Here is a 19,489-nt window from a genome sequence, read left to right on the forward strand (position 1 = left end):
TCCCTCAACATGCCTTTTTACTTTCCATTTCTAATAATAAGCAAATTGCCAGAGAGTTCTTACTGCTCTGCAGCATTGCCACTACAGTGCAAATGAAAAAAAAATACTACTACACTCATTTTGCAACTTTCCCTCTCATTTGAGTCCCTCATTCATGGTAAATTTTTATGATTTTATATTTATTCATTAAAAGCAGTTTTGTTTCATATCTTCTAAAGGTGAGGGGGAAATAGCCATGAAAACAGACAAAAGTTCTGCCCTAACACAATTTGAGTTTTCTGACTAACCTGAAGGAAGATATAAATGATAACCTTTACCAATACAGAAATAGGGCCCGAGGGGCTCAGAGAAGGAGGCCTTTGGGAAGGTGAAGATGTGGGAACCATTGTACATGTTGTAAAATGATACAAGTCCAGCTTTGTAGTCCAGGAAAATCCTCACAAACTAAGTCATCTCCCTCAGACAAAGCGGAGTGAGGGGAGAGGTAAGGGCGACATAGTCATCCTATTTGCACAGTCAGATGGCCCAGAATCCAGACCCAGGATCCAGTGTCACTTCACTATCCCTTGGCACATTTTCCAGACAAACTCCTGCATCCTACTCAGGTCCTGTTGGCATGGACACTTCAAAGTCATGTTGTCCTGAAGTGAAGGTCTGACATCCCAGGACACAAGGTTAGACTCGAAATCTCCAAGGTGTATCACACTTCCTCTGGGGGAGTCCACAAGACACTTGCTTCCCACCCTCAGCCAAATATAGGACACTGTGAGCTGGATCTGGATCCAGAGTGATAGTAGCTACGGGAAATAAATGAATTTAAAAATAAAGAAACAGGAGTAAAAAACAAATTTTTCTTTTGTACAAGTCACAAAGCATACTCTAGACAACATCACTTTTGTTCAAATTAAATCTTTGTTTCTTTCACCAATTGAATAATTTTCAGACTTTGTGAAAATCCAAGTAGAAATCATAACTTTTATAAAGAAGACTCTAGAAGATTGAGTGAAATAATGTATGCTTGTTGTATGGCAAGATTGTTATGTGGTTCTGTCTTACATATTGAATAGTCCTGGACAAAATTTTGCTACCCCTATGACAAAAATGACTGTTACAAGTCTGTCAAGATCAATATCCCGATCATTATTCCCCCTAATACACGCCAGGGACCAGAAGAGCCTACTTAACATTTTCTTGCTATCTTTTCCAAGTCCCTTTCACTGTCATGAAGTACTTCATAGATTATTAAATATTGGAGGAAAAATAAGCACAATCTGTTTAGAAATAAAAAAATCAATACTGAGAAATGTAATAGAAAACACCGCTAATTTCATAACCAGTTATTAGAGACCAAGGATGTTACCAAAGTCTCAGGCCATATACCAAGTGTTATGAATTTTAAGCTTAAACTCTTTATTGCTTCATAAAGCATCCTCATGATAGAAAGAGGGATACTCTAAGAATCAGTATACAAGGAAAAGTGAGAACAACCTAAAAGACAAAAATATGTTGAGGATAATCTACTGGTATAGTTTTTCAATTGTGGATAAGTGATTGTGTAGTTTTTCAATTGTGGATAAGTGATTGTGTGGCCATGGCTAATAGAATCATGAGATAGAAAGTCTGAGTTCTGAAGATGGTAGTTCTGGCATTTAAAGAGAGTTCAGGCATTTATTGTGTTCTCTAAAAAATGCCTAAAATAATTGGAAGCACTGTGAGTGTTTCTAATCTTCTTTTTGAACATTGATTTGGGAGTTGGATGTAGGATAACATTGGTTTGTGGTTTCTCCCTGGCCACAGAGAGCTTATGTCTATTTGGTTATGCCCATCACAGTGCTCCCAGGGCAATTCCATTCCTCTGTGTTTATCTTTAACCTCTTCTCTGTGCTCTGCTTTCCTAACTGGTCAATCACCTTTATCCCAAATCAGACTCTGTTGACCTGTAAATATTGCTTTTTCTCCTTCCTTTTGTCATTTTGCATAGTTTACTTCAGAGTAATGTCCTTTTTGTACAGACATAGGAAGACAGTTAATGCTATGCTTTTGTAATTTGGGAGTCAATTGACTCTGAATAATATACACTCCAGGGCAACTGTTTTCTGAACTTAATCCTCAGTTGCCCTTAGATCCAAACACCCCCAAAGCAGTGTCCTGACGAGGGTCTGGATGGACCGAGGGCAAACTGTGAGCCACACTGGCATCGAAACAGGCCAGGCCAAGCCCCATAATACTTGTATGGTCATGAAAAACTTCTGTCATGATCCAAAGAATAATCACTGGATTAGGGCCCTGCACGTATTAGGAAAGACTAATCTGCCCTGAGCACTGTAGTCTGGGATCTAAAGTGACATGTCCCCCAAGAGAGCCACTTTACAAGCTTAATGTATCTCTTAATGTGTCCATGCAAAATAACTAACATTATTAAGAAATAGAATTATGGTGAATGTTTAAATGGTTGTTGGACCAAGGAAAGGAGAAACACACCCCTACATGGCATTTCCCCTGGAGCAGATCTCCTAGCTGCAGGAGGTGTTTGTTTTATCAGAAGGAAGGTCTTTCATATGTTGATTGTGCTACCTCACCTAGGTGTAGTTGCTACCCCAAATGCTTGAAGGTTTGTCAGGAGACCAAGACTGCAAGAAGAAGCATTGGGCATGGGAGGAGATGGGAATGAAGGGCAGTGTGAAACTGTGATGGGGCAGTTAGTGAGACTGGAACAGGTGCATGCAGAGAATGGAATAAACTGCAACTGATCACCAACCAGCCTGGCCCTCACTTCCTCCTTTGTCGTCTACTACCATCAGCACTCCAGGTGAGAAAACTGAGGCAGCAATAGAGCACCATGGTTTTGAATTTATTTTTTGAATATACAGTTGGATGACATGCAAACAGAATCATTATGTCTTAGACCCTGTTCTATACACTTCATTTAAAAAAAAACACCATTTATTTCACTCATATTTAGAAGATAAAACAACCTCAACAACATAGATTTAACTGCATAAACCAAAAAAATGATTACCAGAAAAGAAGAGAGAGAATGCTGGATAAATTGGTTAATTGGATTATAATCATCAGAATTGCAATATTGGTGGCAAGAACTGTCTAAAACAGATGCAAATTAAGAAAGATATATTTCTATGAAATAATGATATCACTGTAACTTTCCTCAATATAGGCAAAGCCATCTACCAAAAGCCTCTGGCAAGCATCATCCTCAATGGGGAAAAATTGAGAGCCTTCCCTATAAGATCAGGTACGAAACAAAGATGTTCACTCTCACCAATTCTGTTAAATATAGTACTGGAAGTACTTGGAACAGTGTTTAGGCAAGAAAAAGATATTAAGGGCATTCAGGTAGAAAGGGAAGAAATCAAGATCTGACTATTCACAAATGATATAATACTTTATTTAGAGAACTCTAAACCTCTGCCAAGAAACTCCTAGGAACAATAATAGACTTGTACATTAAAGTCACAGGCTATAAAATCAATACCCAAAAGTCCATGACTTTCCTATGTGCAAATAATGAGAGAGAAGAAAGTGACATGAAAAAAGCAATTCCTTTCACAACCATGCCTCAGAAAGTCAAGTACCTCGGCATCAGCTTAACTAAGGAGGTAAAGGACCTGCTCAAAGATAACTACAAAACACTACTTCATGAAATAAAAGAGGGCACGTGGAAATGGAAAGATACCCCCTGCCTATGGATTGGGAGAATTAACATTGTCAAAATGGCAATACTCCCCAAAGCATTGTACAGATTCAATGCAATCCCTATAAGGATACCCATGACATTCTTCAAAGATGTGGATCAAACACTTCTGAAATTCATATGGAACAATAAGCCCCCACGAATACCTAAAACAATTAATAGGGAAAAGAAGATGGGAAGTATCACATTCCGAACCTCAAACTCTATTACAAAGCAGTAATAATTAAAACAGCATGGTACTGTAACAAAGCCAGGGCCACAGACCAATGGAACAGGGTGGAATATCCTTACACACACTCTCAAATACATGATCATCTGATCTTTGATAAGGGAGCAAGAAATATAAAGTGGAGCAAGGAAAGCCTCTTTAACAAACTGGACAGTGACTGCAAAAAAAAAAAAAGGGTTCAACTATCTACCTAACATCATGTACAAATGTCAGATCAAAGCGGACTTAAAACCTCAACATCAGACCAGAATCCATCAGGTTCATTTAAAACAAGGTTGTAAAACACTCCACGACATTGAAGCCAAAGGTATCTTCAACGATGACATGCAACTGACCAAGGATGTAGAAATAGAGATAAACAAATGGGACTATCTTAAACTAAGAAGCTTCTGCACCTTAAAAGAAACAGTGACCAAAATACAAACACAGTCTACAGAATGGGAAAGGGTATTCACCCAATACCCATTTGATAAGGAGTTGATATCAAGGATATTTAAAATACTGGTTGAACTCTACAAGAAGAAAACATCCAACCCCATCAGAAAATGGGGTGATGGAATGAAGAGATATTTTCTCAAAGAATAAATAGGAATGACTAAAAAGCACACGAAAAAAAGGTCTACATTACTAATCATCAGGGAGATGCAAATCAAAACAACAATGAGATGTCATCTCACACCACAGAGACTGGCCCACATCCAAAAGAACAAAAACAACCGCTGTTGGCGCAGATGTGGGGAGAAAGGGACTCTCCTTCACTGCTGGTGGGAATGCTGATTAGTTAAGCCCTTTCAGAAAAAATTATGGACGATTCTCAAAAAATTAGAAATTGAGCTCCCATTTGACCTAGCAATACCACTCCTGGGAATAAAAGAAGAAAAGAAATGACATCTGCACTTGTATGTTCACTATAGCACTGTTAACAATAACCAAAATCTGGAAAAACAAAACCAAGTGCCCTAGAGCAGATGACTGGTTAAAGAAACTGTGGTACATCTACACAGTGGAATACTATGCAGCTGTTAGAAAAGATGAAGTCATGAAATTTGCATATAAGTGGATAAACATGGAAAGTATCATGTTAAGTGAAATGAGTCAGAAAGAGAGAGACAGCATAGAAAGATTGTTCTCATCTGTGTAATATAAAGAAACAGAATGGGAGACTAACACCCAAGAGTAATAGAGATAAGTACCAGGAAGTTGGGTCCACGGATTGGAAACTGGCCTCACATGCTGGGAGAAAAGGCAGCTCAGATAGAGAAGGGAACACCAAGTAAAGGATTTTGGAAGCATCCGTTCGGGATGAAAGATGCATGCCGAAAGTAGACTGTTGACCGTACATGATGGCCACTCAATACCTCTATTGCAAACTACAACATTCAAAAGGAGAGAGAACAAAAGGGAATGCCCTGTCACAGAGGCAGGGTGGGGTGGTGGGGATTAGGGTATGGGTGGGAGCAGGGATACTGGGAAGATTGGTGGAGGGGAATGGGCACTGGAGGGATGGGTAAATGATCATTATATGACTGAAATGCAAACACAATAATTCATATTTTATAACTGTACCTCACGGTGATTCACTAGTAAAAAATAAATTAAAAAAATAAGAAAATCAAGATTTACAGCAATTTTTGAAAGACCATAAGCATCCTTTATACATTAACCATATACGAGCTCAAACTGGTCTTTTGGGTCCTTTGGCTCAAGGCAATGATCGACCTGATAAGTTGGTTGCTTTGATAATAAATGCTGAAAAGTCTCATGCTTTACATCACCAGAACGCTGGAGCTTTGAAGACCAAATACACTCTTACTTGGAGGCAAGCTAGAGACATTACTAGATAATGTCCTACTTGCCAAGCAATTAATGGCATCTGCTCACTCCAGGAACACGAAGAGCCTCAAACTGTTCATTCAGGATTTTGACGAAAAAGTCTGACCATCTCGTAAGTGGGCGGACAAGCAGTCTTTTGACATCCCATGGAATCCAGTCAGTAACAGCTCTAGTCCAGCAGTCCACTCTGAATCGTATTACGTGTCCGGCCCATCCGATTTTTGATGGCTTGGCAAACAAGACAGTGACCCTGATTCTTGATTGTCGACAGAGGTCAGAACTCCGGATTCCTTCTCTCACTTGAGTGAGACGTGATACTCCTAGCATAGCTCTTTCAATTCCTCTATGGGATACCCGAATAGCATTCTCATCCAGTTTTCATAGGGCCCAGGTCTCTGAGGCATATGTAGTGCAGCGGGAAAAATGTTGAAGTCAAAAAGATGTGACGGAGCCACAGGTTATTCGTCCTTTTAACCACTTCTTTGACGCTCTTGAAGGAGTTCCACACTGCTCTCTTCCTCCTGTCCAGTTCTAGCACCAAGTCATTCCTCATGTTGAATTCTTGACCTAGGTACACATAGCTGCTGCAATCAGAGATGTTTGTTTCATTGAGAGAAAAGGGAACATCAAGGACTAGTTCGTTTTTATGAACATTGTTTTGCTGAGATTCAGCTACAGTCTGACCTTTCCACACTCGCAGTCAAAGTCAGCCAGTATTTGTGCCACTTGGCTAATGTTTGGTGTTATGAGAATGATGTCATCAGTGAAGCAGAGGAGATGTAGTTACTGACCGTCTATCTTCACTCCCATTCCTTCCAATTCCAATCATTGCATGATTTTCCCAAGGGTGGCACTGAAGAGTTTCAGTGAAATGGTATCACCCTGCCAAACCCCTCTCTACGTCGATAATCACTTCCTTGTAGAATGGTGAGATCCTGGTGGTGAATCCATAATACAGCTCTCAGAGGATCTTCATGTACTGAGTTTGAACGTCCTATTTGGCTAGGGGTTCGATGACTGCTTCAGTCTCAACAGAAATCAAAGACCTTCTTTAAATCGATGAACATAGACAGAGCAGCATCTTGAACTCTCGAGAAACTTCAATGAGCTTGGTCATTGTGTGGATATGGTCAATCATGCTGAATTTAAAGATAATCAGTATATGGATGAAGTGTCATGTGATACCAGTTATTGGAATAATGAGGGGTTTTCCCTTCCTGCATCATTTTAATTTGGATCTTCAAAGCGAATTTAATTATGGAAAATTGGCCTTGCTTGTATGAATCTGCCTTTTGGCAGGGAGGCCAAACTAAGAATGACACTATTGATCTGATGTATTTCAACAGAAAGTTAATCCTTTCTGTTTTAGCTTGTGTGCCTTTTCCTTATGTGAGACAAAGGAATGATTTCCTGTAGACAGTGTTCCATGTATACTTGTATTAATCCAACTATGAGACTCCTTGAGGGAGAAAATTTTATTTTTTCAGAGCCTGAGTAGGTGTTTGAATGCTGGTGATTTTTCATAGAATGTGGGAAGAGAATTCAATGACTGGAGCACTTTGTCAACTGATCATCTATCTCCTCTGATGGATCAACAGATTTCTGGGCCTGCTCATCATTGCTATCATGGGGATCATCACAGTGACAGTGACAAGGGCCATGGCAGATGTAGCTCTGAAGCAAGGAACATAGACTGTGGAATTCATCCAGAAATGGCATGAGAACTCTGGGAAATTATGGACTACTCAAAGACAAACTGACTCTAACCTGCAGTGTGAATTGGCTGATGTTGTTTAAACCTTTATTTTTCTGGGAGACTAGTTAGCTAGTCTCTGTTAGGGAGCACATCGAGATCTCCCTATTACGACAAAGAGACTCAAAGACTGCAAACAGCAAGCAGGATTTATTGTAAGACTGGCTAGCCAGGGTCCAGCCACCTACGCGGACACGCAGGTCCAGCAGGTTGGGCAAAAGACCCCGAGCTTCTCCAAAGGAGATCTTATATAGGCCTTCCCCGGCCATTACAGCAGAGCCCGCTCATTTCATAGCCAATAGATTTGTAATATTGCAAACTTTCTTAACCAATCCATTTAAAAGGACTTCACTCCTTAGCCTATGGCTTTAGAGATCAGTATTCTCGCCAATATTCAGGAATGTCCCAGTTCTGGGGGCAGTCCTGGGTCTTGTGATATGGGTCGTGTGATATGGGTCTGGTTATCTGGTCTGACCACCACCCTTCTTGCGACCCAAGGTTCCTGTATCCAAATTCCTTGCTCAGGGACAGATAGACAAGTTATTCTACAATGCCGGCTCCTGTAAAAAGAGTCTTAAGAAAGCTAAATAGATTCCTGTGGTCTGTCCTAGGCCAGATCCTCACAGTTTCCACTGTCAGATGTCTTTAAAATGTGATTGGAATACTGCTTTATTCTGTATAATGCCTGTGCTTTATAGTGTGACTGAATTTTCATGGGATAAGGTTAAAAAAAATTTGTTAATGCATAAGAAAATAATGGCTGGAATACTGGATTTGTAAATTTATGGCACCTGTAAGAACTATCTTTTTGGTATTGGATTCTCAGATATATGGAAAAGCATTTCTGATGATTTAATTTTTTTTAATTCTAAGGGATTGTTGGGAAGATCTGTGAAAATAGGTGTTGTGTCTTATTATTGGCCGTTTTGTGCCTAGCATTTTATTTTCAGGTTTATGGATTTGAAGTTAAAACCCAAAAAGGAAAGGCAGTTTTCATTGTTATTGTTAGGGCGCAGATTGAGATCTCCCTTTAAGGACACAGAGACTCCAGAGATTGCAAACAACAAGCAGGGTTTATTGTAAGACTGGCTAGCCAGTGTCAAGCCACCTACACAGGTCCAGCAGGCTGGGCAAGACCCCAAGCTTCTCCAAAGGTGATCTTATATAGACCTTCACCAGCCATTACAGCAGAGCCGGTGCATTTCATAGCCAATAGATTTGCAATAACACATGCTTTCCTAACCAATCCATTTAAAAGGACATCACTCCTTAGCCTATAGTTTTATTTTTATTTATTTATTTTTTTTGCTTTTTGGGTCACACCCGGCAATGCACAGGGGTCACTCCTGGCTCTGCACTCAGGAATTACTCCTGGGGGTGCTCAGGGGACCATATGGGATGCTGGGATTTGAACCTGGGTCGGCCGCGTGCAAGGCAAATGCCCTCCCCACTGTGCTATCACTCCAGCCCCAGCCTATAGTTTTAGAGATCAGCATTTGCGTCCGTGCTTAGGAATGTCCTGCTTTTTAGGGCAGTCACGGGTCTTGTGACATGGGTCTTGTGAGAGGCATCTGGTTATCTGGTCTGACCACCGCCCTTCTCCTGACTTGCAACTTGGGGTGCCTATATCCGAATTCTTTGCTTAGGGGCAGAAAAATCAGTTATTTGCAATGCGGGTTCCTGTAAAAAGAGTCTTGAGAAAGCTAAATTAATTCCTGTGGTCTGTTCTGGGCCTGTTCCTCACAGTTATGATGGTTAAAATCCGTTATAAACAAAAAGGGGAAGATGTTGGGGCTGGACTGAGCCATCAGAATGAGCCCACGTAGAATGTACCATGCAATGGGCAGGAACATAGGAAAACATGATAATGGGCGAGATTTCTCTTGTGTCCTGACTGGTTTGGATGAGGCTGAATATTTTCCCCCTTCAAACTGCCTTCAGTAAATAATTTCATAAATTTCAGTATATTGAAAGGGGCAGTTTTCCTTTTCTCACAGAAGCCTGGCTGGTCTTTGACAAGCAGATTTCAGGTGCTAGCCTGACCTGATCTTTGACATGTAAATTCTGGGCTGGAGCCCAGCCTAGTCTTTGGGATGCAAATTTGAGATACTTGCCTATGGGATGTAGATTCCAGGCTCTAGCCCAGACTAGTTTTTGGATGCAAACCCAAGTGCTTAGAGCCCAAGAGAGATTTCAGTTTTGGTTTTGTATCTTTCCATAGGCCAAAATTACTGGCCTGCAGACACAAGGAAACAATACATGTTTTACTACCTCAATGTTCTTTCTGTAACTTCTTTTGATGATGTCACTGTATTGTGGCCTTTGGAGGTACAATGACCAATAAAAAGGGACCTTAGAATGCTCTGAGCACACAGGATCAGAGAGAGTCCAGTGGCCCTCCATGGAATATAATAATTTCTCTTGCATTCCTTGTCTCAGTGCGTCTGACAGAACGAACGTTCACGCAACATCTAGCACCCATCTGTTATGGTCCGCAGGACTGACAGGAGTGAGTCTTCAGTGTAAAGTCAGGAAAAAACACTGAGTATCGCCAGGTGTGGCTGAAAAAACAACCAAATAAATCAACCAATAAACCCCCCAAACCAAGTGACAAAGTAAAAACCTAGGTGTTAGGGTGTGGATCAAAATCTCCCTTACCGACAAAGAGTAAGGGAGACAAAGAGCAAGAAGGGTTTATTGTAAGACTGGCTAGCCAGGGTCCAGCCGACTACACAGACACGCAGGTCCAGCAGGTTGGGCAAGACCCTAAGCTTCTCCAAAGGAGATCTTATATAGGCCTTCCCCGGCTGTTACAGCAGAGCTTGCATATTTCATAGCCAATAGATTTGTAATATTACAAACTTTAACCAATCCATTTAAAAGGACATCACTCCTTAGCCTATGGTTTTAGAGATCAGTATTCACACCAATATTCGAGAATGTCCCGGTTCTGGGGGCAGTCCTGGGTCTTGTGACATGGGTCTTGTGATATGGGCCTGGTGATATGGGTCTTGTGATATGCATCTGGTTATCTGGTCTGACCACCACCCTTTTTGCGATCCAGGGTGCCTGTATCCAAATTCCTTGCTCAGGGACAGATAGACAAGTTATTCTACAATGCAGGCTCCTATAAAAAGAGTCTTAAGAAAGCTAAATAGATTCCTGTGGTCTGTCCTGGGCCAGTTCCTCACACTAGGAAGCTGTTTTATGAGCACAGGAAACCACCAAGAGCCAGTGTTCTGACTTTCACTTCAGATCTCTCCACATTTGCTCCTGAGTCTCCTAAAAGTTAAGAGCCTTCCTGGTTCATATGAATTCCCTTTCCCCCCCATCATACAGTTGTGATTTATTCTAAGCACATCAGAAATAAGGTGGGAAATGATGTGTAAGTTAAGCAGGACTCCCAATGACCAGAAACCCAGCTTCCCTGTTGTTCTGTGTCTCAGGATGCTTCTCAGTCTGACTCTGCAGATCCCAATGCTGTAGCAACAGCAGCAGCAGCTCCCGGGACTGCACGGGAGCCACTAAAGCCTCATCAGTGAATGTTCTCAGCTGGAGCCACAGCACCCCTGGCCATCAGTGCTCACGGAGTCTCAGTGTGGGGAAGTTTCCTGTATCCCTGTCTGTGTCCTGAGGAATGAACAGGTTGGACTCAAGGACAGCAGTGAGGAATGGAAGTTTACTGAAATAAAGAAATGCTATAGAATAGAGGTGCAGCTAGGGAAGGCTAAAGCAATGCACAGCTGCTGTGGAGGACTCTTACAGGGACAGGGGCACCTGGTGTTACTCATCAGGCATGAACAGTTCCCACAACTCATGGGTGATTTCTACCCAGCTCCCACAGATGTTTTGTTTGGAATTTTGAAAAAATATTTGCTACACACCCATCCTGTTACTGGTTTCTGATTCTTGTATCCTGTGACCCCATCAGGGCATATTTCATCTATTGGCCTCTTAAGGTGTTAGGGCATGGTTCTGGATCTCCAACTGCAGACAAGAACCACACAGGAATGGAATTAGCAAGCGGGTAGTTTATTAAGCTGGCTAGCCAGGATCGTGCATATACACACAGCGACATGCAGGTCCTGTGTGCAAGGCAAGGTCCCAACCCAGGGTGCAGGGTTACTTATATAGGCCCATGTCGGCCGTTATGGCGAAAGCGCGAAAGCCCGCGCATTCCCTAGCCAATAAATTCATAATTCAACATGTCTCTCCCTCCAATCCCATTAGGCCCATCTGCTTGTCCAGCCTATAGATTTACAGGTCACAATTGCATAAGCACCGGCACGGTTTTGAGGGCTGAGCCCAGGCCCAGGAGGCTATCTGTTTAGATTATACCCTTACATGGTCGTAGCCCAGGAACCCACACATTCCTCTTGGAGCAAGCAGATAGCAGAGGCCTGAGTGGAAAATATCTGGTTTTCATTGTCTTTGGCCCCGCCCAGGACAGTCCTGCCCTAACAAAGGAAGCTGAAGAACCTGAAGGTTCATATGACATTTAAGATGGTGAGTGTTGTCAGATAATCTCTCCTGCCACTTGGCATGGGAAGAACTGAGATTTTGCTGTCATCAGCCTGCCATGTGCTTGTGGGATCCAGTGTGCAATGAAGAGAGATTCGCTAAAGCCTCACTAATAAAAAGTAGGAGAAATTGTGTTACTTCTCCTCAACTAAGAATTACTCTTGAATGGAGAAGAGAAACAGATGACTGCCTGAAAATAAAGCTTTTCCATATTGCAAACTTCAGCTGTAAGAGCCCTTATGAAAGTACACATGCAAGTTTTCATAATAATTGGAAACAGTGCCCCATGGGGTTGGTAGGGAAACTGAGGAATACGCAGAAGTTAAGTTTGGATTCTAGAGTTGCCTGACTCCCATGCGTGTTCCTTGTTGGTAATTGCTGATATGAGGGCTGTGGGGGACTATCCTGGGCATCAGACCTTCACCAATAGTTGGATCTTCAACACAAATATTACTGTAGGTACAGAAGCTCAGTCAGAACCAAAATATAAACTATGCTGAATCACTGCATGACAAAAATCTGAAAGAATTTTTCTTTTAAAAAATGGAACAGTATACAAAGCATAAAACCATAATCTTGATGCAAGTCATTAAAACTTAAGAAACAGGAACTCCAAGGGGAAAGACAAGCTGAAGCAGCCTGGGGAGCTAGTCTGGGATTTATGGTAAAGCGCAGCAGGTTTGCCCTTGGAGCAAAGAGAACTAAGTTTTGGAATCTATTCTCTTCCTGTGTTTACCCAAATACTGCTAGTATTAATAAGCAGACAATTTAAATGTTTATTATGTACAACTAAAGGAAAGAAGAAGCAATATAGATGTCCCTTTTACTTTTCTTCATTTGTCATTCCTCTCTCATTCTTCCCCCCCCACCTCTCTCTTCCACCCCCTCATTTTTGGCATTATTTTCTGCACTATCGATACTTAAGGGTTATCATGGATATCCCTTTGACTCCTTTCAGCCCTTATTTTGTGTTCAGACTGGTCATCTCCAGCACTCATTGTCATAGTGGTCTCCCCTCTGTCCTAACATCCCCTCCTTCTGCAGACTCGCATACACACACTCACGGTAAGCTTCCAACTGATGTCGGTGGGCCCCACGGGTGATTTACATGAAGCGGGGAGGAGAAAGACAATCACTTTCTCCCCAACCGCCTCTATCAGCCGGGATCCAAAGTTACTGGGTTCTTGTCTTCACTCTCGAAAAAGAATTTCAGTAATAGACAAGCAATGAAGTAAACAGATTTTATTTAGAGGCTTTTGAGGATAGGAGGAAGGGTTAAGAAAGGGAGAGAGAGATAAGAGTACCACGTTCAAGAGAGAACTCGGGCTTCTCCAAGGGTGGAGGAAGCCCCTACATATAACAGAACTTTAGACACAAAAGTATGAAAGCATGAAAGTACACATCTCAAGAGGGGAGATGTGGGCGACACATGTGCTCAGCCATGTAGGCACAAGCAGCACATGGGCTCAGGGAGCATATGTGTGCCCTTCCTTGGTTCAAGGTGTATTTTATAGGATTTCTTCAACCTGCCCCCGAGGTGGGGTTTCTTCCCAGGTAAAAGTTCATTGCTAAGGTTACCAGGAAGGTTGGAAGTGGTGATGGTCTTCTTTGGGGAACTTCCTGGGAAGGGGTCCATTATCCTCAGGGTCTGCTGATGGTCTTATCCAGTCTTTTGTTTTCTTGAATCTGCAAGTCTGAAGATTCTCCTTCCCAGAGACTCTGTTAAATCTAAATTTCCATTGCCCAGGGCCTTTCCCTATCTACCTGCCTACATCACAACCATGGACCAGTCCTCTTGGCCCTTGCTTCTACTATCCATGGTATTAGCCTTATAACCTTATACTATGTTTTGTTTTTTATATCCCGAAAGTGAGTACAATCAGTACACATCCTTACATGAATACTTCTTCTGTAATAGAACTTTTTATATTCTTTGTTTTTCTGACCTTCAGTTTGTACTTACTCATGTGGGTCACATAAACCTGTCCTAGGATCTGGAATTAATTGCTTTAGTCCTGACTATATTTTCCCAACATTTTCGCAAGACACTGCAAGCAAGATGAATGGGGATTGTTTAAGCACTTTTATGCTCAAAAGAAAGGTTTTTATGTCCTAAGAAGAAATCACTAGTGTGAATTAACATATGCAGAGTAGTTCTTTCATGAAACTGAATCTACTGATGAGCAGTCAACAAGACATTTTATGGCCTTTTTATTAAGAAATTTCCCTCTAAACAGGTTTGTCATGTGTAGTACCTGCTGAAAATCTTTATGTCCAGTCATTTAATGGAAATCAGTTAGGCATCTACTAAAGCTTGGCATCATTCTAGGTTATGGGAAACAGTGAAGAAAGCAACCAAAATTTCTATATTCACAGAGTTTGAATCCCATTCCTCTGAACTGGACATGAGTAAAGATACTGTGTCTTTCTCTTACACTTCTTACAAATATTTTTTTAATATAAATTTCTTACAAATATTACTCACTAGGGTTCAAATGTGTATCTTTTCTAATACAGAAATAAGGCCTGATAGGCTCAGGGAAAGAGGCCTTTGGGAAAGTGAAGATGTGGGAGCCATTGTCCAAGTTATAAAAGGATACAAGGCCTGCCTCATAGTCTAGGAAAATCCCTACATAAGTAAGGTTGTTCCGAAAAAGAGGAGTTATGGGAGATGTCAGTGCTACATTGTCATCATTTTCATGGTGTCTGATGGCCCAGAATCCAGTCTCAGGCTCTCGTACCATGAAATTGTCTCTTGGCACATTTTCCAGACAAACTCCTACATCCCAATCAGATCCTCCTGTAAAATATATTTCAAAGTAATATTTTCCTGAGGTGAAGGCCTCACATCCCAGGACACAAGGTAAGTCCTTAAACCTAGAGGGAGTGTCCTGCTTCTCTTGGTTCCTTCCACCAATCACCGTGTTTTCATCCTTGTCCACGTGTAGGTCATTGTGAGCTGTATCTGGATCTAGGGTAACCTTAACTGCAAAAAAGTTAATAAATTTTAAAAGAATAAAACAAAAGAACATGGTTACTTTTTGTGTAGTATTCAGTGTAATCAAAATATTATCAGCCCTTGCTCAAGAGCAAAATTTCTTTCTGACAATCTTTAGAGTCATTTTTAAAAAATCATTGTAAAAAGTTTTAAAAATCATATCTCTCTCAATGAAGGGGAGGATTGAAGAGTAAATACAAGCTTAGAACTGAGCAAGACTGCCATAATGTGGCATTGTAAAATATCTGGTGGCAGCAGCAATATACTATGAAGGCTCTTACTAATATTCTGCCCTTAGTTAATATTATTTCCACCTTTCCCACAGTAATATAAGTGAAATACAAGATAAGTGTATTTGACATGTTTACTTATTCTCTTGTCCAAAGTACTCCCTATTTTTTCCAAATGACACTGACACAGTATCAGAATGGGAAAATACAGTTAATTCGATACTTAGTTATTGAAGATTCAGGATGTTATTGGGGATTTGGATACGTGACTAGTCATCAACTTTAAGTATCTGCAATGTTTGGTTTCTTATGCACCACAAGCATTAGTAAAAGATGATGTACCAAAGACAAAATACCAAAAAATGATTTGAGTAAAGTTAAGAATGAAAAAAATAGAATGATCATAATGGTACTAGATAATATCACAATTTAAAAAAGAAAAAATGAGTTTGTTCCAGTTAGAGAGTTAAGTCAGTTAGTCACCTAATGTGTCCTTGATTAAACACTGAGCAGATGATCAGAAGGATATGAGAAATAAAGAACGCAGAAACACTTCTTTCTCCTGTTTTTTTTTTTTCTCCCCATACCACTCCCCACCTTCTAATGCCTTGTCTTCATGACTTCCAGGAAACCAGCTTTCTTCCTTCTACTGACTTCATTTTAACTCAGCCAATGAGAGTGCTGGGGAGAACGTGTGAAACTAAGAGGTGGAGTGGCAGTTATTACTATCGAAGCTTCTCTCCAGTGCTCTGAGAGTCTGCACTTCTCTCTTTCAGGTCGCACTCTCTTATGTTCTTCAGATCCCTCATCTGTATTTGAGGACCAGCATGGTGAAGACTTCCTATCTTAGCTCTAATTGCTTCAGTGTTCCTTATTCAATGTTCTAAATTGATTATTTGTTGTACTCACTTATTAAACTTTCCTCAGTGAGTTCTTAACAGGAGATAATTGAACATATTTGAATACTTTAAATGATTAAAAAATAAACCTTGTGCGAAAACCCATCAAAATGGGAAGATGAAAGAAAACCCCAAAAAAGGGGGGAAGGGTAGAATCAATGAAAGATGAACAGACACTGCCTTAAAGAAGTCATGCAGATGAACAACACTGATATGAAAATGTTCTACATCACTGTCAGAAAAACTTATATCAAACTAACAATGAGATATCATCTCACATCAGTGAGACTGACAAAACAGCTAAAAGAACAAAACAACCAGTATTGGCATGGATGTGCGGAAGAAGAATTTTCTTCCACTATGTCTGGAAAGGTCACTTAGTTCAACCTTTTTAGGAAATGGACAAATATGAAAAAGCAAAAATTGAGCTTCTACAGACACAGGGCTGGGAATCTACCTCAAAGGCCCCAAAACTCTTCACAAAATACATTTGCATGATCATTGCACTCTAGTAACAACAGTGAACATTGGAAATAATTCAAGTTTCCAAGAACAGAAAACTGGACCCAGAAAATGTGGCATATATATATACACGTATATATATACATACATATACACACACACAACAGAATGTGACTGAGCTCCAAACAAGGAGTAAAAATAACTTAATGTTTTTTGGTTAGAAAATTTAAAAAAAACTTAAATATTTATAAGAAAATAGTAATATATAATAAAAATACTGTAATGGTTTCATCTTAGCTAGAGAAAGGGTACAATGTTCTCATCAATAAATCTGATTGAACACTGGTTATAGTAATAGAGGGAATTTCTGAAGAAACTCACTAAAGAAGATATATACAACTCATTTTGTAGGTTAGGAGGTCTGAATGACAAGAAGCTTTGGTCTTATCTATCTGGGAACGGCCTCCATCATCGCCCTAGTTATGGCTTAATGCTCTCACAGTATAGAAGTATTCAATTTTCTCACATTAACCATATGCTGAAAAGTATGTCTTAGACTTCAGAGCATTTTTTTCTCACAATTGCAGAGCAACGTTTCTATACTCAAAGCATGTGAACACACACAATGCTGTAGAAACAGAGTTTTGATCTCTGAGGCTGTCAGACTAATAGTGACTTTAAAAATGCCCCTTCTGTTTGAAACTTTGTAATGCTATGTTTAGGATGAGAGACTTATAATGTTCAAGTTATATTGGACTTAAACAGTAAAAATGATGGGGTTGCATTTCTGTTATTGTATTTTATTATGGCTGGGTAAATAATGCCATCAGTTTCATCCTAGAGACTCTTGCTTTTTGATCTCACTTTGTTGAAAAAGTCGACCATGTTGGGAGACTCATGAGCATGCATTTGAGTTTTCTTTAGGAAACACAGGGAGCCACCAGCTAAGAGCTAGTGCAACCTGCAACAGCAAAGAGCTAGCAAAGAGCTAGTGCCCGAGCATCAGGAAGTGAATTCGGCCAACAATCACAATGAGGTTGGAAGTGGATTGTCCTGGTTTCCAGGTGAAAACACAGTCCAGCGATCATATTTGTCTCAGTACTTTTTAGAGTTCAGTTAGAGAATGCCTCTGAGCTGTGGTAAGATTACCAAAATCTTGTGAGCTCTTGTTTCCTTCTTATTGGAAGGTAGGGTGGGGTTGGCACCACACCTGACTATGTTCAAAACTTACTCTTAACTCTGCACTTAGTGATCACTCCTGCTCGAACTCAGGGGACCATATGTTGTGCAGGAACAAACCTGGGTTGGCTGTATGCAAGACAAACACTTGACCTGCTATGCTGGGCTAAGACCTGACACAATATTATTTCTAACCACTACATTTTCATTATATTAATAAAGAAATTTTTCATAATGGTTCTTATTTCATTGCCTAACACATCATGTTAGGCAATGAAATATTTGTTTCAGAGGTTTCTTTTAATGTAATTGTAGGATATTTGGAATTAAATTAATTATGGAAAGAATGAAGAAATAAACAGCCAAATTTTTCCTAAGTAGCACATGGTTTCATATGGTTAAAACATTTATTATGCTACATAGTCTATTCTTAACACCACTGGCAGAACAGTCAGCATTCACCATACTTTCTAAAATTACTCGGGAATTGAATGACATAAGTATAATCATTATGTTTCCAACCCTGTTCTTTATATGTTGTGAAACTGATGATTTGTTTTAAAATGTCGTAGTCCACTAGAAAGTGTTAACGCTTTTGCTTTTCATATGGAACAGATATAGAGGTTATTTCCCCGGGGAACATCACTGGTTAATTGGAGAGAAAGAGCTTGAAGAGTCGTCAAGAAAACAAATACTCTACCTAGAACCTGTATAGGGAAGAGTAGTATAATGTGTTGCCCAGTAAATACCTCCCACCTGCATTAGTTATGGAAATTTTCATGTCACATACCATAATCCGTCTCAAACAATTTTATCAATTCACAGAAAATGCCATCAACATCAGGCATAGCATGAATATCCAACGAGACGTCCTCTGGTTTATTTAACTTCATAGCAGAAATTCTGATAAGAAGAGTCCAGAAATTTCATCAGAGCAACATTCCATTAGGCTCTATATAGCTACTATCCCTCCCTCCTGAATTCAAAGAGCACTCACCTGACCAAAGTATCTCGCACATCCTATAAAGTAAGAAAGATAGATGTTGGTTTGGAAAATTTCATAAAACTTTTATGGGTGGATGTTTATAATTATGCCAAAGAGTAAATGCAATGGTTCTACCCAATGTATTAGCTAGTTTCTAGGGAATGATTCCCATCCTATTCCCTAGCACAGCGATATTCAACCTATTTACACCTGTGGTCCAACACCCATCTGCATATCATTCCTCAGACCAGCAGTTATAAGCACTGGGATAGATCACTGATATTCAACCCTGTCTACCCTTGTTTACATTCACAGAGAAATACAAAAGTGTTTCTCACAGCTTTTGTGAGAAACACTGGCCCATTATATTACCATGATAATATCTGATCAACCTCAGAGGATGTTTTCTTATATTTTGGAACAAAAGGAGTTATTATTTCGACAACCAGATGTGATCTGTTTGAGGGAAGACTGGAATTGTCTCAAATTTTCTCATTAAACCCTTTTCGCATTCAGTGACCTCATTTCTTCTGAAGAGGTCATAGTGGACATTGTTTCTTCACAAAGGTCCTTACGGGAAAATTTACATAGAGCCCCAGAGACTGACTCACTAAGGAGGTGGCAGAGGTTTGCACTGAGGTGGACAGTCTTGCTATGCCACCTTTATCCTTAATGAAAATAAAATAAG

At 40.3% G+C, this 19,489-nt stretch overlaps 1 protein-coding gene across 1 annotated transcript in view; it reads right to left on the reverse strand.

Annotated features, from left to right (window-relative positions):
• Positions 1-551: 551 nt before the first annotated feature.
• Positions 552-19,489, reverse strand: part of LOC129401602 (E3 ubiquitin-protein ligase TRIM38-like) — a 30,936-nt gene continuing 11,998 nt past the window's right edge. The window contains exons 4-8 of the mRNA XM_055124306.1: positions 19,377-19,469; positions 18,814-18,836; positions 18,607-18,719; positions 14,682-15,034; positions 552-797 (exon numbers count right to left, since the gene is read on the reverse strand). Of these exons, the coding sequence (XP_054980281.1) occupies positions 552-797; positions 14,682-15,034; positions 18,607-18,719; positions 18,814-18,836; positions 19,377-19,469 (828 nt within the window). The remainder of the gene's footprint in view (positions 798-14,681; positions 15,035-18,606; positions 18,720-18,813; positions 18,837-19,376; positions 19,470-19,489) is intronic.

The sequence above is a fragment of the Sorex araneus genome, chromosome 2, assembly GCF_027595985.1.
Source record: "Sorex araneus isolate mSorAra2 chromosome 2, mSorAra2.pri, whole genome shotgun sequence".
Classification (NCBI taxonomy): domain Eukaryota; kingdom Metazoa; phylum Chordata; class Mammalia; order Eulipotyphla; family Soricidae; genus Sorex; species Sorex araneus.